Below are 25,931 nucleotides of genomic sequence, written 5' to 3' on the forward strand. Positions count from 1 at the left end.
TGTCTTTGTCTCTCTCTCTCTCACTCTCTCTCCCCTTCCCTCTCTTCGTCTGTCTGTCTGTCTGTCTGTCTGTCTGTCTGTCTGTCTGTCTGTCTGTCTGTCTGTCTGTCTGTCTGTCTGTCTGTCTGTCTGTCTTTGTCTCTTTCACTCACTCTCTCTCCCCTTCCCTCTCTTTATCTCTCTCTCCCTTTCCCTCTCTGTCTCTCCCCTTCCCTGTCTGTCTGTCTGTCTGTCTGTCTGTCTCTGTCTGTCTGTCTGTCTGTCTGTCTGTCTGTCTGTCTGTCTGTCTCTGTCTCTCTCTCTCTCTCTTTCTCTCACTCTCTCTCTCCCCTTCCCTCCCTCCCTCTCTGTCTGTCTGTCTGTCTGTCTGTCTGTCTGTCTGTCTGTCTGTCTGTCTGTCTGTCTGTCTGTCTGTCTGTCTGTCTGTCTGTCTGTCTGTCTGTCTGTCTGTCTGTCTGTCTGTCTGTCTGTCTGTCTGTCTGTCTGTCTGTCTGTCTGTCTGTCTGTCTGCCTCTCTTTATCTCTCTCTCTCTTCCCTTCCCTCTCTGTCTCTCTCTCACTCGCTCACTCTCTCTCCCCTTCCCTCTCTCTCTCTCTGTTCCTTTCCATTTCCATCTCATTAACATTATTTTTCACTCTAATTGAACTTAATTAGAAAATAATGTTCCACATTAAATCCTAGTGAACATGTTGCCCAGTCCGTTGAGCTTGTTCTTAACATTCCCAGGCTAATCTCCCGCGGGCAGATTCTGCGTGTGGACCGAAGAAACTGCCGGGACACTTTTTAGATTTTCATTGGTTATTACGTATCGGGATTGGGCCAAGGCAGTGCTTAAACTGCTTCAGACGTGCGCCCACACGGGTCGGAAGGTGGGTGGGTGGGTGGGGGGGGCTCTTTGGCTGAGAGTTTCTTTTTGCAAGGGTGGAGACTTCGTGTTTGCTGGAACTCTTCATTTCAAACACGTATGAACACAGAAGTTAATCGCGCAGCCGACCAAATCATGCTTGATTGTACTTCTGGGTTAAAGAGATTCTCAAGGTATTCTTGTATACATTTTAGCCAGTAGTTCTGAAAGTAGTGTTCACCAGCCAAAAGTGGATCCTGAAAACTGTGTATTTCATCCCATATGTGCAAATATGTGCACCACGACATCGCTCTCTTTCTCTCTCTCACTCAAATGGCGAGCTCATTGGCTAGAACCCAAATTGCTAGGGGGCTCACAGACTATGCATGTACGAACTACACATTGACACATCCAGGCGGGAGGTTGAAAGAAAAGACCTATTAGTTGCCAAAGTTCGGGACATTGTTCACAGGCAAATATGTGTTATATTGTTTGCTTTGTTACTGCGTCAAATAGGCAGGTGTTACATCTGATTCTCCATCTCAGTGGGACTGACCTCTGAACAACACGAGACTTCGGGATCTTCTACTCTGAATGTGATTCGTCTGGTACACAGACAGAAATAACAAGCATCTGTTGCATTTCTACAGTATATCATATACATCGCATACATTGATTTAATCTCTTCAGACTGTGTCATTAATATGGTGATGCAAAGTGACCTTGTGAGAATGCAGAACATTACCCGGCGAATGTTAATCAATCCTCATTAAAGGCCAGGGTTGGGAGAGGGAGTTATTCAATACTGTCATCCCCTGCCCAACCTTGGCTGACATTACACTGTAACACTGATGTATTGACAAAGTCACTAAAGGCAGAATGAAACAGTTTCATTCCACACCAAAAACACGAGCCGCTGTTGTCTGGATGTTCTGCATTGATTAGCAGCTGGTGAGTAAACAGACCCGTTTTGATCTACAGTAAACCCTTCCTCTGAGGTCGGAGAGAAGACCATAACCACAGTGCTACAGTAGGTCTGTGGCTGAAGCTAAAACGAGCTCTAAGACCAGAAAGAGAGGAGACCTCCAGACCCATTTGCCTTTAAGCTCTCTTTAGGGTAATGGAGATTTGAATCTACCTCTGAATATTTCATGTTTTATTTCCACACCATCCGTAAGCTATGAGTGAAGAAAGACATAAAGAATGTCACTGGAGCTAAACCCCCAGCACCAGTGAGCACTATAAAAAAAGGTGAATATTGTCCCAAATTTTTTTCAGGGGTTGACCATCCATAACAAGACAGAGTAGTCCCAGTCTGCAGACTGCTGTGTCAGGTGCTTTTCCGTCATTCTAAGTGATCATGGGGACAGAGTGCTACTTTACTGTGTGTCCCTGGCGGCTTCAGGGCTGCAGGCCTCAGACACACATAAAGAGAGGGGGGGGGGGACGGCTGCTTCAGCACTTTGGGTTACAATTTGGAACATTTAACGGCTTTTGGGATCAGAACTATTAGTGAGCGTAATTAGTAATGACCGGAACATAACTAGGAGGCAGAAGTGAACCAATAAAAACCTGATAGTGTGGGCTATCAGCTGATCGATGATGTTGATGATTGATGATTCATGTAAATCTGCTAGTGAGAAAGCTTGATTTAAAAAAAAAAACTGATTGTGATTTATTATCAATGCTCTTAAATTCTTGAATAACAACTTCATAATATAATATTCATCATCTTCTAACCCATGATATACAGTATGGCTGGCTGGCTAGTGGCTTGTGTGGATATTTAGTGTCTAGTATATGGTGGTTAGCTAGAGTCTAGACAACCTGTGTTGCTGATGCCCTGACTCATGTGCAACTCCTGACTGAAGTAAGGACGGAGTTGGGTCAGAGGGCCGTTGATGCAGCCGCTCCTCTCTGTCTTTCTGCCTCTCTCTGCTGCGCGTATCAGCCAATAAGACCGAACATTGTGTATTATCAAATAATATGCCGCTGTGGCAGTACTGTTGATATGTAAACTATGTAGCTCGTAGCTACACACACTCGAGCAGTGACCGCATCTTAATCGGTGCATGTTTGGATACCGGTACAGTGAAATGCCTTTCTTGCCAACTCAAAACCCAGCAATGCATTAATCAATAACAATGCATTACTAGAAAAAAAGACATGAAATACACAATAAAGCAAGTAAGTAAGTAAGTAAGTAAGTAAGCATACTCCATACAGCAAAAAAAATAAAAAGTCAGTTCCAATAACATTTCCATGTACAGGGATACTAGAGTGATGGAGGTAGATATGTATAGGGGTAAGGTGACAGAGATACTAGAGTGATGGAGGTAGATATGTATAGGGGTAAGGGGACAGGGATACTAGAGTGATGGAGGTAGATATGTATAGGGGTAAGGTGACAGAGATACTAGAGTGATGGAGGTAGATATGTATAGGGGAAAGATGACAGGGATACTAGAGTGATGGAGGTAGATATGTATAGGGGAAGATGACAGGGATACTAGAGTGATGGAGGTAGATATGTATAGGGGTAAGGTGACAGGGATACTAGAGTGATGGAGGTAGATATGTATAGGGGAAAGATGACAGGGATACTAGAGTGATGGAGGTAGATATGTATAGGGGAAAGATGACAGGGATACTAGTGATGGAGTGATGGAGGTAGATATGTATAGGGGTAAGGGGACAGGGATACTAGAGTAATGGAGGTAGATATGTACAGGGGTAAGGTGACAGGGATACTGGTGATGGAGGTGATGGAGGACAGATATGTATAGGTAGATAGGGTAACTGGGTGACAGAGATACTAGAGTGATGGAGGTAGATATGTATAGGGATATGTAAGGGGTGACAGGGATACTGGAGTGATGGAGGTAGATATGTATAGGGGTAAGGTGACAGGGATACTAGAGTGATGGAGGTAGATATGTATAGGGAAAGATGACAGGGATACTAGAGTGATGGAGGTAGATATGTATAGGGGTAAGGGGACAGGGATACTAGAGTGATGGAGGTAGATATGACAGGGATATATGGGGGGGTAAGGTGACAGGGATACTGGAGTGATGGAGGTAGATATGTATAGGGGTAAGGGGACAGGGATACTAGAGTGATGGAGGTAGATATGTATAGGGGTAAGGTGACAGGGATACTGGAGTGATGGAGGTAGATATGTATAGGGGTAAGGGGACAGGGATAGGTAGATATGTATAGGGGTAGTGATGGATACTAGTGAGATATGTATAGGGGTAAGATGACAGGGATACTAGAGTGATGGAGGTAGATATGTATAGGGGTAAGGGACAGGGATACTAGAGTGATGGAGGTAGATATGTATAGGGGTAAGGTGACAGGGATACTAGAGTGATGGAGGTAGATATGTATAGATGGGTAGAGGTGACAGAGATACTAGAGTGATGGAGGTAGATATGTATAGGGGTAAGGTGACAGGGATACTGGAGTGATGGAGGTAGATATGTATAGGGGTAAGGTGACAGGGATACTGGAGTGATAGAGGTAGATATGTATAGGGGTAAGGGGACAGGGATACTAGAGTGATGGAGGTAGATATGTATAGGGGGATAAGGTGACAGGGATACTGGAGTGATGGAGGTAGATATGTATAGGGGAAAGATGACAGGGATACTAGAGTGATGGAGGTAGATATGTACATGGGTAAGGTGACAGGGATACTGGAGTGATGGAGGTAGATATGTATAGGGGTAAGGTGACAGGGATACTAGAGTGATGGAGGGGATAGATATGTATAGGGGTAAGGTGACAGGGATACTAGAGTGATGGAGGTAGATATGTACTATGGGGTTATGTATAGGGGACAGGGATACTAGAGTGATGGAGGTAGATATGTATAGGGGTACGGTGACAGGGATACTAGAATGATGGAGGTAGATATGTATAGGGGGAAGGGGACAGGGATACTAGAGTGATGGAGGTAGATATGTATAGGGGTAAGGTGACAGGGATACTAGAGTGATGGAGGTAGATATGTATAGGGGTAAGGTGACAGGGATACTGGAGTGATGGAGGTAGATATGTATAGGGGTAAGGTGACAGGGATACTAGAGTGATGGAGGTAGATATGTATAGGGGTAAGGTGACAGGGATACTGGAGTGATGGAGGTAGATATGTATAGGGGTAAGGTGACAGGGATACTAGAGTGATGGAGGTAGATATGTATAGGGGTAAGGTGACAGGGATACTGGAGTGATGGAGGTAGATATGTATAGGGGTAAGGTGACAGGGATACTAGAGTGATGGAGGTAGATATGTATAGGGGGAAGGGGACAGGGATACTGGAGTGATGGAGGTAGATATGTATAGGGGTAAGGTGACAGATACTAGAGTGATGGAGGTAGATATGTATAGGGGTAAGGTGACAGGGATACTGGAGTGATGGAGGTAGATATGTATAGGGGGAAGGGGACAGGGATACTGGAGTGATGGAGGTAGATATGTATAGGGGTAAGGTGACAGATACTAGAGTGATGGAGGTAGATATGTATAGGGGTAAGGTGACAGGGATACTAGAGTGATGGAGGTAGATATGTATAGGGGTAAGGTGACAGATACTAGAGTGATGGAGGTAGATATGTATAGGGGTAAGGTGACAGGGATACTGGAGTGATGGAGGTAGATATGTATAGGGGTAAGGTGACAGAGATACTAGAGTGATGGAGGTAGATATGTATAGGGGTAAGGTGACAGGGATACTGGAGTGATGGAGGTAGATATGTATAGGGGTAAGGTGACAGAGATACTAGAGTGATGGAGGTAGATATGTATAGGGTTAAGGGGACAGGGATACTGGATGGAGTGATGGAGGTAGATATGTATAGGGGTAAGGTGACAGGGATACTAGAGTGATGGAGGTAGATATGTATAGGGGCAAGGTGACAGGGATACTAGGGATACTGATGGGAGGTAGATATGTACAGGGGTAAGGTGACAGAGATACTAGAGTGATGGAGGTAGATATGTATAGGGGTAAGGTGACAGGGATACTGGAGTGATGGAGGTAGATATGGAGTGATATAGATATGTATAGGGTAAGGGGACAGGGATACTGGAGTGATGGAGGTAGATATGTATAGGGGTAAGGTGACAGGGATACTAGAGTGATGGAGGTAGATATGTATAGGTGTAAGGTGACAGGGATACTGGAGTGATGGAGGTAGATATGTATAGGGGAAGGTGACAGGGATACTGGAGTGATGGAGGTAGATATGTATAGGGGTAAGGTGACAGGGATACTAGAGTGATGGAGGTAGATATGTATAGGGGTAAGGTGACAGAGATACTAGAGTGATGGAGGTAGATATGTATAGGGGTAAGGTGACAGAGATACTAGAGTGATGGAGGTAGATATGTATAGGGGTAAGGTGACAGGGATACTAGAGTGATGGAGGTAGATATGTATAGGGGTAAGGTGACAGGGATACTAGAGTGATGGAGGTAGATATGTATAGGGGTAAGGTGACAGAGATACTAGAGTGATGGAGGTAGATATGTATAGGGGTAAGGTGACAGGGATACTAGAGTGATGGAGGTAGATATGTATAGGGGTAAGGGGACAGGGATACTAGAGTGATGGAGGTAGATATGTATAGGGGTAAGGTGACAGGGATACTGGAGTGATGGAGGTAGATATGTATAGGGGTAAGGGGGCTAGGCAACAGTATAAAATCAAATCAAATTGTATTCGTCACATGCGCCAAATACATGCAACATGAAATGCTTACTTACAAGCTCTTAACCAACAATGCAGTTCAAGAATTAGAGCCCCTCGCCCCCCCAGCATCCCCCCCCACCCACCCACACACTGAACTCAAGGCATGTTGTGGCTGTCTTAACACATGAGTAACACTCAACAGGACAGAACACTCAACATGTCACCTGGCTAAACGGTGTTATTTACCACTCCATACTCTGCCTGCCCATCATCCTCCCACCAATCAGCACGCTGCATCCCTCACCTCCCGACCCCGAGCTCGTCACCATGGTGATGGTGGTGATGCTGAATAAATACTAAATAAACTAAAGTTTAAAAAAAAATCTATTAGAAGGTAGCACTACCCTCTGTAGCGCCTTATGGTCGATGCAGAGCAGTTGCCATAACAGGCGGTGATGCAATCGGTCAGGATGCTCTCGATGGTGCAGCTGTAGAACTTTTTGATGATCTGTGGACCAATGCCAAATCTTTTCAGTCTCCTGAGGGGGAAAAGGTGTTGTCGGGCCCTCTTCACAACTCTCTTGGTGTGTTTGGACCATGATCATTTGTTGGTGAGGTGGACACCAAGGATCTTGAAACTCTCGACCCACTCCACTTCAGTCCTGTCGATGTTAATGGGGGCATGTCCGGCCCTCCTTTCTATAGCCTACGATCAGCTCCTTTGTCTTGCTCACATTGAAAGAGATGTTGTTGTCCTGGCACCACACTGCCAGTTCTCTGACCTCCCTATAGGCTGGCTCATTGTTGTCTTGTCGGTGATCAAGCCTACCACTGTTGTGTCGTCAGCTAACTTAATGATGGTGTTGGAGTCGTGCTTGGCCACAGAGTCGTGGGTGAACAGGAAGTACAGGAGGGGACTAAGCACACAACTCTGAGGGGCCCCAGTGTTGAGAATCAGCGTGGCAGATGTGTTGTTACCTACCCTTACCACCTGGGGGCGTCCCGTCAGGAAGTCCAGGATCCAGTTGCAGAGGGAGGTGTTTAGTCCCAGGGTCTTTAGCTTAGTGATGAGGTTTGAAGGCACTATGGTGTTGAACACTGACCTGTAGTCAAGGAATAGCATTCTCACATAGCTGTTCCTTTTGTCCAGGTGGGAAAGGGCAGTGTGGAGTGCAATAGACATCATCTGTGGATCTGTTGGGGCGGTATGCGAATTGGAGTGGGTCTAGGGTTTCTGACGTGATGGCGTTGATGTGAGCCATGACCAGCCTTTCAAAGCACTTCATGGCTACCGACGTGAGTGCAGCTTGCATATTTGCGTGTGCGCAGGTGTGTGGAGTCAGTACAAATTTATGTGCATATTATGTGTGAGAGAACAAATGTTGGAGCGACAGTGTGTGAGTGTGTAGGGCCCTGTGAGTGTGTAGGGCCCTGTGAGTGTGTAGGGCCCTGTGAGTGTGTAGGGCCCTGTGAGTGTGTAGGGCCCTGTGAGTGTGTAGGGCCCTGTGAGTGTGTAGGGCCCTGTGAGTGTGTAGGGCCCTGTGAGTGTGCAAAGAGGCAAACGATTGAAATAAAAGGTCAATAAAGATACAAGGTTAACTCAGACAGTCTGTGTCGCTATGTTGTTAGCTATTTATCAGTCGTATTGCTTGGGGTGGGGGGGGGGCGAACTTGACAATGTCACGGCAACTTGCGGGAGGTGGGTTCAGAGGAACAACAACAAAAACTGTGTGCAACAAACATGTGCCTGATGAGAGCCATAACTGATTCTACGTGCAACTGACATATTGGACTTTCCACTTTAAAAGTTATGTTCCGTTATCAGCTGACAATGGTTAACACCCCTCACATCCCAGTGGGACAAAAGCATGTAAAAGCTTCGTACACACACACAGTTTGCACAACTTGTTCAAACTCAACTTGTTTTGTCTATCTTGGTCTTCTTCCAGAGCCACAGACGTGTTGTAGAGCACACACTGTGTGTGTAATTAAGTAAGGAAGGGTATGAGTTACCCTGATGAGGCCATGGGAGGCCATGTGAGACCCCGGCAGAGAGAGAGAGCAAGACTGCACCACTGAACAGAGCAAAGCTGTGTGCCAACTGTCGAGGGCCTGAGGACCACAGAGGGGAGGGAGGCAGATCGATGGCGAACAAACAGCTGTTGGATACAGTGATTCCATTACTGCCCTACAGTGGATCAAAACATTCCTTTTGGCAAATGTAAACAATATTGCCCCTCTGGTGGCTGAGCTTATGGTGACAGCAGGAGAGCAGCACCACCACACCGAGAAAAGCTCAACTAGCTGGAAGGGGAGGAGAAATCACTGCTACTGTGCTCCTGAACTATGTGGAGGAAATCGTCAGACCCCAAGCTGCAGCACACTGTCAGATAAGTCATCAGGAAAATATGCAGTAATGTTCTGTAGCAGCAATAGTACAGAGAGCGGGAACAGTGTGGTGCCTTAACTCATACAAAGAGACAACAGCAAACCTATATTATTCCTGATGACTTATTGAATTTCTCTCTCTTTCATTATCTGTCTCTTCTCTCACTCCTCTCACTCTCTCTCTCTTTCTCTCTCGCTCTTTTTCCGTCTCTCTCTCTCTCTCTTACTCGCTCTCTTTCCCTCTCTCTCTTACTCCATACACACATATATATGAATATACATGTATTGAGAGTATGGAGTATATATATATATATACATATCGCTCTCTTACTGTCTTTCTCTCCATCTCCATCTCACTCGGTTCTCTCCTGTGGCTCCTCCTCCTTGTCTCTCATCACCCTGCTGTCAGTATCTATGAGGCTGGGTAGACTGCAGTGAACTGGGGGATGAGGTTGTGCTGCCATTGTGTCATTCTTCAGCGGCGTCTGGGAGCATAGAGGAATAAGGTCTTATCTGAGAGCAATAATTTGATCTGGCATCGGGAGCATGTCTCTGTCCCCTGCTCCCCATTCTCTCAGCTTTCATGTGCCAGTCAACCCAGCTGGGAGACTGTAAAAACCTTTTTTTGTCAGCCTTTTGGTAGTGAGAAGGAACAACTATTATGAGTTAACCTTCCTTTCAGATAACAGGGAATTGGTTAGCCTTGTTGCCAGGAAGCTATTTCACAGTGTGCTGACCATACAGTACATGCACAACAAGCAGACACACACTCACTCTATCCTGTCCAACAACATCAATGCGCTGCCAAAGATTGTTTAGGTCAAAAGAGGCCAGACTATCTATAAAAGAACAGAGCATTGACTGGTCAGATACACATACACACACTGACACACACACAGCCAAATATACACCTACATGCATAGCCAAACGTCCTCAAACACACCTTTTAAACTGTGTGTAGTGTTTGTTATCTTCTCAAGTTCTATCTCAGAGTCTGGCTGTGTATCTGGCTACAGACGGATGTCCAGTCCTTTAAACTCTCCTCCAGCTCTCTCATACCTTCACACACCTCGACCAACGATAACAGCTCACTTATATCCTTATACCCAGGAGCTTCTGCTTGTTTTCATCTTCCCTAAATCCTCTATCTTCTTCAACTTCTTCTGTGTCTTGTTTCTATGGAAATGGCTGCATCTCCAACTGTACAACTGTAAGTAATCATGAAATCCCTCTCAAGTCCTATACAGGAGTGAGTGACCTGCTCATGTGCTCTGTGCTGCACTGGGGGATCAGACAGACTAAAAAAACACTCCAAAGCATTTGGGAGCTCAGAGTCTCCAGGAGCAGAGGAAGAGGCTACTGTCATCTGTCATCTACCCTGTGCCAGACTCCATCTGAGGGGGATTTACCAAGCCTGACACGGGTATGGGCATGGGGACAGGCTGCAGTCCAGCCCAATGACAATAGAGCCTTTAAAGGAGAACTACACTGCTCAAAAAAACAAAGGGAACACTAAAATAACATATCCTAGATCTGAATGAATGAAATATTCTTATTAAATACTTTTTTCTTTACATAGTTGAATGTGCTGACAACAAAATCACACAAAAATGATCAATGGAAATCAAATGTATCAACCCATGGAGGATCTGGATTTGGAGTCACACTCAAAATTAAAGTGGAAAACCACATTACAGGCTGATCCAACTTTGATGTAATGTCCTTAAAACAAGTCAAAATGAGGCTCAGTAGTGTGTGTGGCCTCCACGTGCCTGTATGACCTCCCTACAATGCCTGGGCATGCTACTGATGAGGTGGCGGATGGTCTCCGGAGGGATCTCCTCCCAGACCTGGACTAAAGCATCCACCAACTCCTGGACAGTCTGTGGTGCAAAGTGGCGTTGGTGGATGGAGCGAGACATGATGTCCCAGATGTGCTCAATTGGATTCAGGTCTGGGGAACAGGCGGGCCAGTCCATAGCATCAATGCCTTCCTCTTGCAGGAACTGTTGACACACTCCAGCCACATGAGGTCTAGCATTGTCTTGCATTAGGAGGAACCCAGGGCCAACCGCACCAGCATATGGTCTCACAAGGGGTCTGAGGATCTCATCTCGGTACCTAATGGCAGTCAGGCTACCTCTGGCGAGCACATAGAGGGCTGTGCGGCCCCCCAAAGAAATGCCACCCCACACCATGACTGACCCACCGCCAAACCGGTCATGCTGGAGGATGTTGCAGGCAGCAGAACGTTCTCCACGGCGTCTCCAAACTGTCACGTCTGTCACATGTGCTCAGTGTGAACCTGCTTTCATCTGTGAAGAGCACAGGGCGCCAGTGTCAAATTTGCCAATCATGGTGTTCTCTGGCAAATTAAAAACGTCCTGCACGGTGTTGGGCTGTAAGCACAACCCCCACCTGTGTATGTCGGGCCCTCATACCACCCTCATGGAGTCTGTTTCTGACCGTTTGAGCAGACACATGCACATTTGTGGCCTGCTGGAGGTCATTTTGCAGGGCTCTGGCAGTGCTCCTCCTGCTCCTCCTTGCACAAAGGCGGAGGTAGCGGTCCTGCTGCTGGGTTGTTGCCCTCCTACGGCCTCCTCCACATCTCCTGATTTACTGGCCTGTCTCCTGGTAGCGCCTCCATGCTCTGGATACTACGCTGACAGACACAGCAAACCTTCTTGCCACAGCTCGCATTGATGTGCCATCCTGGATGAGCTGCACTACCTGAGCCACTTGTGTGGGTTGTAGACTCCGTATCATGCTACCACTAGTGTGAAAGCACCGCCAGCATTCAAAAGTGACCAAAACATCAGCCAGGAAGCATAGGAACTGAGAAGTGGTCTGTGGTCCCCACCTGCAGAACCACTCCTTTATTGGGGGTGTCTTGCTAATTGCCTATAATTTCCACCTGTTGTCTATTCCAGTTGCACAACAGCATGTGAAATTTATTGTCAATCAGTGTTGCTTCCTAAGTGGACAGTTTGATTTCACAGAAGTGTGATTGACTTGGAGTTACATTGTGTTGTTAAAGTGTTCCCTTTATTGTTTTGAGCAGTGTATAAAGACCATGATTAAATTAGAGATTTCTTGCATCGAATGAGAGGGAGAGAGATGGAGAGAGAGGATAGGAAGGAGAGTGTGTGAGAGATTGCTAGATATCAATTCCACGCTTGCTTAGACAGAAAGATGAATGTTCTGACACAGGAAGTATCACATGGACGAACTGTGTCGGTGTTTTAAACTTTCGTTTTCATTTGTTGTTGTTTACATGAGCCTGCGTTTATTTGTATGAGTGCATTCGATTGTGAATGAATAAATCTGTTCTTCACTTCTGTGTATGGTGGTAGCAACTGAACAGCAGTAAGTCAATGATTTGGGTAAGCAGCAGAAAACTGCAAATACAATTACTATAATAGTGCAGAGGTTAAAAACTACGAATCATGGGAAGTTGCTGATCCCGTCTCCTCGTTGTCTGTTGTCTGTGTTGTTCTTCTATACAGTATCTCCCTCCTCTCAACTCTGAATATTGTCTGAGTGTTTCATAACAGCGGAAAGCTTGTGGTTCCTTCCTCACATTTCAGACCATTAACAATACAATGCGTCAGTCTAGAACAATCAACGGTCCTGTTTACAACAGAGATGAATAAATAACAACATCCTGTTAGAGACCCCTCCTGAGAGAGAGAGAGAGAGAGAGAGAGAGAGAGAGAGAGAGAGAGAGAGAGAGAGAGAGAGAGAGAGAGAGAGAGAGAGAGAGAGAGAGAGAGAGAGAGAGAGAGTGTGTGTCTGTGATTGCTGCTGTGAGATGGGCTGAATTAGCAGCCATATAATTATCCCTGATGTGATGCTACTGGGTTATCCGGAAATGCAGTTATTCTGCCCTGATACAACGGAATTAGGTGATGAGTGCTTCAACACTAAAGCCACTGTGTGTCTGTCCGTTTCTGTTTCTCTGTGTGTGTGTTTGTGTGTGTGTGTGTGTGTGTGTGTGTGTGTGTGTGTGTGTGTGTGTGTGTGTGTGTGTGTGTGTGTGTGTGTATGTGTGTGTGTGTGTGTGTGTGTGCGCGCGCATTACGGAAAAGTCAGGTGAAAGCCCCAAACTTTGCATCTGTGTGACTGATAGAGCAGTTAGCGTGGAGCTCCAGTAGCACAATGTGTTATGAGTGGGCCAGGCAGGCTCTAAAACATAGCAGCCCAGAGCAGGGGAGGCAATGGATTATCATAATGCTGCCGCTCCTGGGAATCAATCCATGACTCATTTCCACATTTCTGAATGAATTTGGGCAGTGCATTGGTAGCAGACCAAGAGGGAGAGAGAGTAATTGCATGCTATCCTTTTAGCAATGTTTTCTCTGGATCTAATGTGACTAACAGTGCAACATCCAGCAGCAAGCATGTAATGACAACAGGCCATATGGACGTAAGCAAGTAAATACAAACAGCACCTTCCAATGAAAGAGTCAACACCTACACAAACTGTTAAACCACTGATATGTCATAACTTAAACCATCGAACACAGACAACTACACAACTCCTCAGACACTCACGCAGGTGGACACAGTCACACTCCTTAATTGAAATCTACATTTAACTCAAGTGAAATGGCAGTGGTTTAAAGACTTACCTCGTTAAAGAAAGGTTAAATAAAATCAATTTAAAAAAAATGATGTGTGCATACTCTCCAGTGGGGACTGAGATTGGAGGCTGTGTGTGCATGTGTGTGTGTGTGTGTGTGTGTGTGTGTGTGTGTGTGTGTGTGTGTGTGTATTCAGACCATTTGCTATGAGTCTCGAAATTGAGATGTTTCTACAACTTGATTGGAGTCCACCTCTGGTAAATTCAACTGATTGGACATGATTTGGAAAGGCACACACCTGTCTATATAAGGTTCCACAGTTGACAGCGCATGTCAGAGCAAAAACCAATACATGAGGTCGAAGGAATTGTCCGTAGAGCTCCGAGACAGGATTGTGTCGAGGCACAGATCTGGGGAAGGGTACCAAAACATGTTTGCAGCATTGAAAGTCCCCAAGAACACAGTGGCCTCCATCATTCTTAAATCCACAAATACAGGTGTGCCAAGCTTGTAGCGTCATACCCAAGAAGACTCAAGGCTGTAATCGCTGCCAAAGATGCTTCAACAAACTATTGAGAAAAAGGTCTGAATACTTATGTAAATGTGATATTTCAGTTTTTTATTTTTAATAAATGGTGCTTTGTCATTAGGGGGTATTGTGTGTAGACGTACGAGCGGGATTTTTTTTTTTAAAGTAAAGGGGTCTGAATACTGTCCGAATGCACTGTATGTGCTTGCGTGTTGTGTGTAGCTGGGGAGAGCTCAGGAAAGAGATGTAAATGTCAAGTGCTTGGCTGTGTCTCTGGTTTAATCCCACCTGGGCCTGCTGTCTCCCTCTGCCCCTCTCTCAGAAGCCTGCTCCTTCCTTCTACTTCACCACCAATCAAACACCCCAGACACTTATGTTTAGCCACACACTCCATTGACAGTCATTAAAAAAGCAAAGTCTCATCTACGAACATGCACTCAACTAACTAGACTTGTGTCTATCACTGCAAGTGGGATACAATCAATTGTGTGTGACTTGAAAGAATCACTCTCTTTTGCAAGGAAATGCTTTAGTCAGGAAGACACCCCAGAGGCATTTGAATAAACTAGATTCCCGCAGTCTTCTTATGACTCTTTTATCACAAACCTTCAACTTGTGACTGATAGCATCAAGTCACCCATGAGAGAATTTGAGTCCATTTTCTCTTAGACAGATTCTGCCAGATATATTCACAGCCTAGATCTGCAATCTAAGTCTGTAGTTGAAACCCAAACACCTCTACTTTCTCTCTAATGTTACGTTTTACACATATTTTGTTGTACATGAATGAATAAAAGCATCAGGAGATGGAATCAAAATGTCTGTCTTTCTTTCGGCTGTGTGAGGTATGTACTCACCGTGTAGGAGCTGATGGCCTCTCTGTCCAGCTCTTGGCTGACGGACACCTCTCCGGTCACCCTGTTGATGGTGAACACACCCTTGGGGTCCTGGTCAGCACCGGACCCAGTCATATGGAAGATGTGGTCATTCTCCATGCCTGGCGACATCACCTGGAGTCACACAAAACAACAAGCCGTCATTAGCAAATTGTCAGTATTAAATCGGAACTGGCAGTATTTCTTCCACTGAAAATATGGATGATGTATTCCTTACACACTGTATGTATTCAAATAATGCAAAATCTTCCAAGCAAATGTCCTAGTAACACCAAAACACGACTGCTTTCAGTTAAGTGTGTGTATCAGCAGAACAATTCAGATGAGAACATGGTTTGGCCAGATGTGTAATCAGATGTGTAATTGATGTGTAACCGGATGTGTAACCGGATGTGTAACCATATGTGTAACCAGATGTGTGACCGGATGTGTAATCTGATGTGTAATCAGATGTGTAACCAGATGTGTAATCTGATGTGTAATCGGATGTGTAACCAGATGTGTAATCAGATGTGTAACCAGATGTGTAATCAGATGTGTACTCACAATAAGCTAGCAAAGGCAGCAACATCCACAGGTCCCAGCAGAAGGAGGAAGGTTAAAGGCAAAAGAGATCAGAGGATGTTAGATTCACACTGCACTGCACACTCACATGCCCATGCAAGGCTGTACATGTCAAACCCAGTCTGGTTTGACATGTAAAACCAGTGCTTACAGACCATTCCCAGATCTGTTTGTGCTGTATAACCAACTCATATCAAACACCATAGGTGTTGGCAAGATGCTACAAACAGATGTGGAACCAGGCCACAATGTCCATGATACTGTATGCAGGGGTGAAAGTAGAATTCATTCAACCTCTCACAACATATTTCCATCCTCCAAACAGTGGTGAATGGAAGAGACATCTGTTACACAAAACACCAAAAAGTGTAAAGGCATTTGGTGATTGTATTTAGGCCAGAATTTTTGCGTCCACTGCCTTGGTTAAATGTCTGTTTTCATCTCACCACATCTAATTTTGGAGCATTGGCTACAACACACATTTTTCATGCCTCTGACTCTGCGGTAATATTAAAAAGTGGTGTAACAGCCAACAGTTTTCTTAACATTTTGTTATAATTATTGTGATAGGCTCATGTTTTACTGGTACGGCGTACCCCCACTATTTACAGTCTTTTGCCGGGACGCCATACTGGACCTCCTTACTTTCACCCCAGACTATATGAGGATATACACTATATTTAAAAAAAATGTATGTCCTTCAAACCTAACCTTTTACTGCAATGGGCTTATTCAGGGTCATACAAAGTGATTCTTGGTAGTCTTGAACAAATCAACTTTGAAACAAAAGTATCCACCTCACACTCATGGTTATGGGCTTAAAAAAATAAGACACCTGTACCATGTCAGATATAGAGTTGAAATGTATTACATTTGGAGTTTGTATCCCAATATTACACTTTATATACATCACAGAAGACTGAATTATAACAAAACTGTTTCAAATAGAAACACCAGATTTTCTGTGTGTTTAAAAAAAAAGTTGATTAATTATGAAATGATAAAAAATACGAGTAACATTCCATCCATGTAGCCACTAGAAAGTAAATGTGTCATTTGACTGCAGTAAAGGGCTACAGAAAGGTTATGGGTAGGTCATTCGTTAGTTTCAAACACAGATCCAATTGATGTTATGCCGTTTGACATTTTTCCCAGAAGATCCTTGATGTCTTTTAGCCAACAGACGATGCCTGTAGAATGTAGAACATATGTTGTCCTAACCCATGAGCAGCAAAGCACATATGTTCTGTGTATTTACAGTAAAACATGGGGCTGTTTATGGACATTTTGGAAGGACTTCTCACAGAGAGTTCACTTGGAGAATCAGTATATTCACACACAGCTACAGAATAGCCCATTTGAATACAACCATTCCGTACCAGCTACATTATACTCTCACAATGGACTATGCACCCTAAAAAAGGACCTGCATTTATTTAACAACAAACAAACAAAGCACATACAGTACTAGTTAAAAGTTTGGACACACCTACTCATTCCAAAGTTTTTCTTTATTTTTAATATTTTCTACAATGAAGAATAATAGTGAAGACATCAAAACTATAAAATAACATATGGAATCATGTAGTAACCAAAAAAAGGGTTAATAAACAAATCAAAATAGATGTAAGATTTTAGATTCTTCAAAGTAGCCACCGTTTGCCTTGATGACAGCTTTGCACACTCTTGGCAATCTCTCAAACAGCTTCATGAGGAATGCTTTTCCAACAGTCTTGAAGGAGTTCCCACATATGCTGAGCACTTGTTGGCTGCTTTTCCTTCACTCTGCGGTCAGACTCATAATCCCAAACCATCTCAATTGGGTTGAGGTCAGGTTATTGTGGAGGCCAGGATCATCTGATGCAGCACTCCATCACTCTACCTCTTGGTCAAATAGCCCTTACACAGCCTGGGGTTGTGTTGGTAATTGTTCTGATGATAGTCAAATGATAGTCCCACTAAACGCAAACCAGATGGGGTGGTGTATCGCTGTAGAATGCTGTAGTAGCCATCCTGGTTAAGTTAGCCTTGAATTCTAAATAAATCACTGACAGTGTCACCAGCAAAGCAGCCCCACACCATCACACCTCCTCCTCCATGCTTCATGGTGGGAACAGAAAGGCACGGTGGTTGGAACCAAAAATCTCAAATTTGGACTCTTCAGACCAAAGGACAGATTTCCACCAGTCTAATGTCCATTGCTCGTGTTTCTTGGCACAAGCAAGTCTCTTCTTCTTGTTGGCGTCCTTTAGTAGTGGTTTCTTTGCAGTCATTTGGCCATGAAGGCCTGATTCACACAGTCTCCTCTGAACTGTTGATGCTGAGATGTGTCTGTTACTTGAACTTTGTGAAGTATTTATTTGGGCAAACATTTCTGAGGCTGGTAACTCTAATGAACTTATCCTCTGCAGTAGAGGTAACTCTGGGTCATCCTTTCCTGTGGCGGTCCTCATGAGAGCCAGTTTCATCATAGCGCTTGATGTTTTTTGCAACTGCACTTGAAGAAACGTTCAAAGTTCTTTAAATTTTTCAGATGGACTGACCTTCATGTCTTAAAGTAATGATGGACTGTCGTTTCTCTTTGCTTATTTGAGCTGTTCTTGCCATAATATGGACTTGGTCTTTTACCAAATAGGGCTATCTTCTGTATACCACCCCTACCTTGTCACAACACAACTGATTGGCTCAAACACATTATGAAGGAAAGAAATTCCATAAATGAACTTTTAACAAGGCACACCTGTTAATTGAAATGCATTCCATGAAGCTGGTTTAGAGAATGCCAATAGTGTGCCAAGCTGTCATCAAGGCAAAGCGTGGCTACTTTGAATAAATCTAAAATGTAAAATATATGGTGGATATAATATAATGGTGGAGTTTTCCTTTCAGAGCCATTGTTACAGTCACTGCTCTAAGAGGAAATTCAACTGGCCTTGTTTAACCCCTGCACCAAATCTGTAGCTTGTTTCAGCACTACAGTACCTACAGGAAAGCATGGGAACAACAGTTTGCTGACTTCTACAGGTTTCAGATATTACAAATAATAGATCAGCTTTCAAATCGCACTGCCTTCTAGAGTTAGTCTGGGGGGTGGCGGATAAAGGAGGTCTTTATAGGTGAGTTGGTTCTCAGAGCAGACAGCACTCTATTCACTGCCTCACAGTCTCTATGACAATGAACACAACTTGAACTACTAATACAGCCACATCATTACTTAGGCAATGAAAGCAAAACTTCCTCTTTCAGGGACATTTCCATGTCATCAAACAGTCTCTGGCCCCTACTCGAGCTGTTGTGGTGACTGTATTGCCGCCACACCAATAGTCATTAGTCATGACTGCAGTAAAATTCCACGATTCACTGTAATCTTCTCTTATACACTCTGGACATGTTTTAATAGTACCCAACTCGCTAATGATCGTCATGTCGCTAATGGCTTGGTACTCAGCGCTCTATTGTCCCTCTAACCACACTGACATCCTGAAAATGTCATCTAAAATCACATCAAACACTTATCATCAAAACAGTATCATGCTTTTAAAACTCACTTCACTGTGATCGATCCATTTGAAGAAAGAAGTTCAACTACAGGTTGAAACTGAGTGGAAAACATTGTCGTGGTGGATGTTGTTTCAAAGCCTAACACAACAAAATGGACAGCGCTTTCTCATTCAAAACACCCATACTGTTAGAGCTTATGCATACGCCTATATATGATCAAGCCTGAGAAAAAAAGCCTGAATTAAAATAATGATTGTGCCGTTATACAATACATAGCCTTCCGCATATAACGCACAGCAGAAAAACAACAACTATTTAACATGTCTTTGGTACGTAATTGGTCTAGCCTATATTATAAATTAAACAAATTCTAATATTTGCCTTTGAGTGTGGACTGTATTATTATACATACTGGATGGACGGTTTACCTTATGCTACGCTCCAACATTACTATCCATGAGTCTGGGAGAGAACCTACAGGCCTAGGTGATGCTGTTGGTTCATTGATTGTGCAGGGCGGCTACAGAGTAGGCAGCTAGGCCTACAATTACAGTGAATTAGTATTTGATTTTGAATAGCCTAGTAATAGGTCTCTTTTTTTCTATAATTCCTTAATTAATTATTAGGCTGACACATTACCTTTAGCTACAGAATATCACATCACTGTTCGCTTCCATCTCCCCCTCTCTCTCCTTCATTCCTTTCTCGAGTGCACACAGTGAGGGTCTGTCAACAGTTTAATTGAAATATGTTTCATTGTGAAAACATGTTCCCAAACAGATTTCACTTGGTTTCCCAATTAAGCACTGGGTAGCTGCAGCAACATGGTTGGCGAGGCCATGGCATACGGAATATTACCCGTCGTGCAGCGAGAGGCTGCGTAGTCCTCAAACAGTGGTGGATGCGTGGAGTGAAATAAGCATTCTGATCAGCCCAGACATTTCGATACGCAATCCCATGTGAAAGCATCGTTCTGATGGTTGCCACTAAAAAGAGGAGGATCCCAGCTGCTACTATATTTATTTCTCAACTGCTCATATTACGCACATTGCTCCGCTATAAAACCAGTGTAGCCTACCCAACACGATTGAAAAGGGAACTGTGGAAAAGCAGCCTCCTTTCGCTATTCCAGTGCATAAGGATGACATGTACTTTTCCCCTGCCCCTGTTCCTGCCCATTTAATAATGGGACATAATAAATCTAATCTAATTTTACATATTAGTAAAGACAAGATTAAATTGAGAATGGTTTGATGGGTGCAAATATGACCAATTGATGTGAGATCAGCGTGTGCAGCCTGGGGCATGCTTTTTTTGTGACTTTCTCAAATCATCAATAGCCTATAGTCGCACCATGCAGCTCATATTTGTTTTAATTTCTAAGACATTCTAAAGTTGGTCTCATTCACAACTGTTAAGAACTCTTGGAAGATTAGTCCACATGAGGACTAAAAGAGATCCTAATCAAATCAAATCAAAACTACAGTTGCCGAATAACTCTAAATCTAGTGTATAGGGCTTGTTTCAAATGATCACTTTTACGCTAAACCTAGTTACTTCATATGCAAAAAAATATGCTTTCTATTTTATTCAGCTAAGGTAAATTATCTTCATCTTACTATAAAATTATATAATATAAAATAATGGTACAGGACCTATCTAATAGGCCCAATTAAATGACAGATGCGTATGGGGGTTGTATAGCTAGTTCCGGAATATGAACTCATCATGGCCAGAAAAGATGAGGCATTTGTTCAGCAGTGGTTTTGATATCTGTATTATGTATTATGCTTATCAATGAAACATTGGGTCACGCCCTGAACTGTTTCACATGTCCTTGTGATTGTCTCCACCCCCTCCAGGTGTGGCTTATTTTCCCTGGTGTATTTATCCCTGTGTTTCCTAGCTCTGTGCCAGTTCGTCTTGAATGTTCAAGTCGACCAGCGTGGTTTTCCTGTGCTCCTGCTTTTCTATTCTCTTTTACTAGTCCTCCCTGTTTTGACCTTTGCCTGTTTTTCTGGACTCCATTCCCGCCTGCCTGACTATTCTGCCTGCCCTGACCTCGAGCATGACTGCCATTCTGTACCTCTGAACTGGTTTTGACCTTTTGCCTGTCCACGACCATTCTCTTGCCTACCCCTTTTGGATTGTTAATAAACATCTTGGACACTAACCGTCTGCATCTGGGTCTTGCCTTGTGCCCTTATACACTGTCTACTCTAGAAATTTGACATTACAGTATTCAGACATAGTCTATAAACATCTATGGAAACGGTGAACAGTCTGTTCTACCGTTAAACTAGAAGCTTCGGATCGCATAGAGCAAAATACTAGTTACTGAACAAAAATATAAATTCACCATGTAAGGTCCTGTCTTTCATGAGCTGAAATAAAAGATCCCAGATGTTTTCCATATGCACAAAAACCTTATTTCTCTCAAATGTTTCACATTTGTTTACATCTCCGTTAGTGATCATTTCTCCTTTGCCAAGATAATCCACCCGCCTGAGAGGTGTGGCATATCAAGAAGCTGATTAAACAGCATAATCATTACACAGGTGCACCTTGCGCTAGGGACAATAAAAGGCCACTCTATAATGTGCAGTTTTGTCACACAACACAATGACACAGATGTGTCAAGTTTTGAGGGAGCTTGCATTTCGCATGCTGACTGCAGGACTGTCCACCAGAACTTTTGCCACAGAATTGAATGTTCATTTCTCCACCATAAGCTGCCTCCAACGTCATTTTAGAGAATTTGGCAGTACGTCTGACCGCCCTCACAGCCGCAGACCACATGTATGGCGTTATGTGGGCGAGCGGTTTGTTGATGTCAACGTTGTGAACAGTGTCCTAAGGTGGCGGTGGGCTTATGGTATGGGCAGTCATAAGCTACAGACAGCACACACAATAACATTTTATCGATGGCAATTTGAATGCACCTTGATGAGATCCTTAGGCCCATTGTCGTGCCATTCATCCGCTGCCATCACCTCATGTTTCAGCATGATAATGCACAGACCCATATCGCAAGGATCTGTACACAATTCCTGGAAGCTGAAAATTTACCAGGTCTTCCATGGCCTGCATACTCACCAGACATGTCACCCATTGATCATGTTTGGGATGCACTGGATTGACGTGTATGACAGCGTGTCAGACACCTCGGTAGCTTTCTAGCAAACATAGCTACAACACTCACGCTCTGGGCCTCCCGGGCGGCGCAGTGGTTAAGGGCGCTGTACTGCAGCACCAGCTGTGCCACCAGAGACCCTGGGTTCGCGCCCAGGCTCTGTTGTAACCGGCCGCGACCGGGAGGCCCGTGGGGCGACGCACAATTGGCCTAGCGTCGTCCAGGTTAGGGAGGGCTTTGCCGGTGGGGATGTCCTTGTCTCATCGCGCACCAGCGACTCCTGTGGCGGGCCGGGCGCAGTGCACGCTAACCAAGGTTGCCAGGTACATGGTGTTTCCTCCGACACATTGGTGCGGCTGGCTTCCGGGTTGGATGCACGCTGTGTTAAGAAGCAGTGCGGCTTGGTTGGGTTGTGTATCGGAGGACACATGACTTTCAACCTTCGTCTCTCCCGAGCCCGTACGGGAGTTGTAGGTCCCTTGTCGTGTCCCTTGTATATATCGTTTTTTGACATATTTTTCTTTGCATATCTTTTAAAACATTTTGCTAAACCTCAACTTCTAAATACTCTCCTGCAACCCGCCTCACCCAATGTAGCTATTTTTTTCTAAAGTACTTATATTTACTTCGGATCCCCTCAACTGAAGCTAGCTAGCTAACTACCAGGTATCAGTCAACAAACCATTGCTAGCGGTCTTCAGCTAACCGGTCATCAGCTAACCTTTAGCTCGGAAAGCTCTCGCCAGTTCAAACAACGCGACTCTAACCAGAGCATAACGGACCTATATATTATTATTATTTTTTTATCCCCGGATTCCCACCGTAAACGGAACATTTTCAGCTGGATCTTCACAACTAGCTAACTAGCTAACCGCAACCCCGGATGATTAATCCTGGCTAGCGTTTCCACCCACTTAGCTTGAAGCTAGCCCGGCCAGAGCTCCTGTGCTACCACCGAAGCATACTCCTGGGCTACAATATCCGGACCCACGACCGGTCTATCGATGTCACCGCATGAAGAGGCATAAACAGACTCACCCCATCGCGACGCCCCCCAAAGGCTAACTTTCTAGCCCTTGCTATCTGCTTGCTTGCTAATTCGGCCTGCTAACTGCTAGCTTGTTTAGCCCCGGTCCGCTAACTGCTACCTTGCTCAGCCCCGGCCTACTAACTGCTAGCTTGTTAGCACAGGCCTGCTAACTGTCTGAATCGCCGCGTCTCAAGCCAGCCCAACCACTCACTGGACCCATATTTACTTTCAATCTCTTTTCGATGTTTAATTCGATTATACCTTCCGGTAACCTGCCTCACCCAATGTGATACGGAATCGCTATTATTTTTAATTTTTAGAACACATTCAAGAACCTCCAGAAGCTAACCAGCTAACTAGCTACAAGCTATTTAGTCATTGTTAGCCACTGCTAGCGGCTTTACCTTCTGCACAGCCAGACAGTTTTTTTTTACCTGGATAATACTCACCAGTCCCATCCACCGCTGCCCCCTGGACACTGATCACTTGGCTACATAGCTGATGCATGCTGGACTGTCCATTAATCACGGTACTCCATTCTGCTTGTTTATGTTTTATCTGTTGGCCCCAGCCACACTCAGGCTCTGTGTGTAGTTAATCCGACCCTCCCTGCCTAGTCAACGCCATTTTACCTGCTGTTGTTGTGCTAGCTGATTAGCTGTTGTTGTCTCACCTACTGTTTAGCTAGCTCTCCCAATTCAACACCTGTGATTACTGTATGCCTCGCTGTATGTCTCTCTCAAATGTCAATATGCCTTGTATACTGTTGTTCAGGTTAGTTATCATTGTTTTAGTTTACAATGGAGCCCCTAGTTCCACTCTTCATACCCCTGATACCTCCTTTGTCCCACCTCCCACACATGCGGTGACCTCACCCATTACAACCAGCATGTCTAGAGATACAACCTCTCTCATCATCACCCAGTGCCTGGGCTTACCTCCGCTGTACCCGCACCCCACCATACCCCTGTCTGCGCATTATGCCCTGAATATATTCTACCATGCCCAGAAATCAGCTCCTTTTATTCTCTGTCCCCAACGCTCTAGGCGACCAGTTTTGATAGCCTTTAGCCGCACCCTCAATCTACTACTCCTCTGTTCCGCGGGTGATGTGGAGGTAAACCCAGGCCCTGCATGTCCCCAGGCACCCTCTTTTGTTGACTTCTGTGATCGAAAAAAGCCTTGGTTTCATGCATGTCAACATCAGAAGCCTCCTCCCTAAGTTTGTTTTACTCACTGCTTTAGCACACTCTGCTAACCCTGATGTCCTTGCCGTGTCTGAATCCTGGCTCAGGAAGGCCACCAAAAATTCTGAGATTTCCATACCCAACTATAACATTTTCCGTCAAGATAGAACTGCCAAAGGGGGAGGAGTTGCAGTTTACTGCAGAGAGAGCCTGCAAAGTAATGTCATACTTTCCAGGTCCATACCCAAACAGTTCGAACTACTAATTTTGAAAATTACTCTCTCCAGAAATAAGTCTCTCACTGTTGCCGCCTGCTACCGACCCCCTCAGCTCCCAGCCATGCCCTGGACACCATCTGTGAATTGATCGCCCCCATCTAGCTTCAGAGTTTGTTCTGTTAGGTGACCTAAACTGGGATATGCTTAACACCTCGGCAGTCCTACAATCTAAGCTAGATGCCCTCAATCTCACACAAATCATCAAGGAACCCACCAGGTACAACCTTAAATCTGTAAACAAGGGCACCCTCATAGACGTCATCCTGACCAACTGGCCCTCCAAATACACCTCTGCTGTCTTCAACCAGGATCTCAGCGATCACTGCCTCATTGCCTGTATCCGCTACGGAGCCGCAGTCAAACGACCACCCCTCATCACTGTCAAACGCTCCCTAAAACACTTCTGTGAGCAGGCCTTTCTCATCGACCTGGCCCGGGTATCCTGGAAGGACATTGACCTCATCCCGTCAGTTGAGGATGCCTGGTCATTCTTTAAAAGTAACTTCCTCACCATTTTAGATAAGCATGCTCCGTTCAAAAATGCAGAACTAAGAACAGATAAAGCCCTTGGTTCACTCCAGACCTGACTGCCCTCGACCAGCACAAAAATATCCTGTGGCGGACTGCAATAGCATCGAATAGTCCCCGCAATATGCAACTGTTCAGGGAAGTCAGGAACCAATACACGCAGTCAGTCAGGAAAGCTAAGGCCAGCTTCTTCAGGCAGAAGTTTGCATCCTGTAGGTCCAACTCCAAAAAGTTCTGGGACACTGTGAAGTCCATGGAGAACAAGAGCACCCCCTCCCAGCTGCCCACTGCACTGAGGCTAGGTAACACGGTCACCACCGATAAATCCATGATTATCGAAAACTTCAACAAGCATTTCTCAACAGCTGGCCATGCCTTCCGCCTGGCTACTCCAACCTCAGCCAACAGCTCCGCCCCCCCGCAGCTACTCGCCCAATCCTCTCCAGGTTCTCCTTTACCCAAATCCAGATAGCAGATGTTCTGAAAGAGCTGCAAAACCTGGACCCGTACAAATCAGCTGGGCTTGACAATCTGGACCCTCTATTTCTGAAACTATCCGCCGCCATTGTCGCAACCCCTATTACCAGCCTGTTCAACCTCTCTTTCATATCGTCTGAGATCCCCAAGGATTGGAAAGCTGCCGCAGTCATCCCCCTCTCTTCAAAGGGGGAGACACCCTGGACCCAAACTGTTACAGACCTATATCCATCCTGCCCTGCCTATCTAAGGTCTTCGAAAGCCAAGTCAACAAACAGGTCACTGACCAT

General features: G+C 44.8%; 1 protein-coding gene across 2 annotated transcripts in view; it reads right to left on the reverse strand.

Moving 5' to 3' along the window:
• The window catches only part of cdh13 (cadherin 13, H-cadherin (heart)), a 527,392-nt gene that overhangs the window by 272,401 nt on the left and 229,060 nt on the right, over window positions 1–25,931 (reverse strand). Inside the window, exons 5-6 of one of the 2 annotated variants that reach the window (XM_042301486.1) lie at window positions 15,490–15,495; window positions 14,905–15,057 (exon numbers count right to left, since the gene is read on the reverse strand). In XM_042301486.1, coding sequence (XP_042157420.1) covers window positions 14,905–15,057; window positions 15,490–15,495 — 159 coding nt within the window. The remainder of the gene's footprint in view (window positions 1–14,904; window positions 15,058–15,489; window positions 15,496–25,931) is intronic. The other variant, XM_042301487.1, reaches the window with a different exon arrangement.

The sequence above is a fragment of the Oncorhynchus tshawytscha genome, linkage group LG19 (genome assembly GCF_018296145.1).
Source record: "Oncorhynchus tshawytscha isolate Ot180627B linkage group LG19, Otsh_v2.0, whole genome shotgun sequence".
NCBI classification, from domain to species: domain Eukaryota; kingdom Metazoa; phylum Chordata; class Actinopteri; order Salmoniformes; family Salmonidae; genus Oncorhynchus; species Oncorhynchus tshawytscha.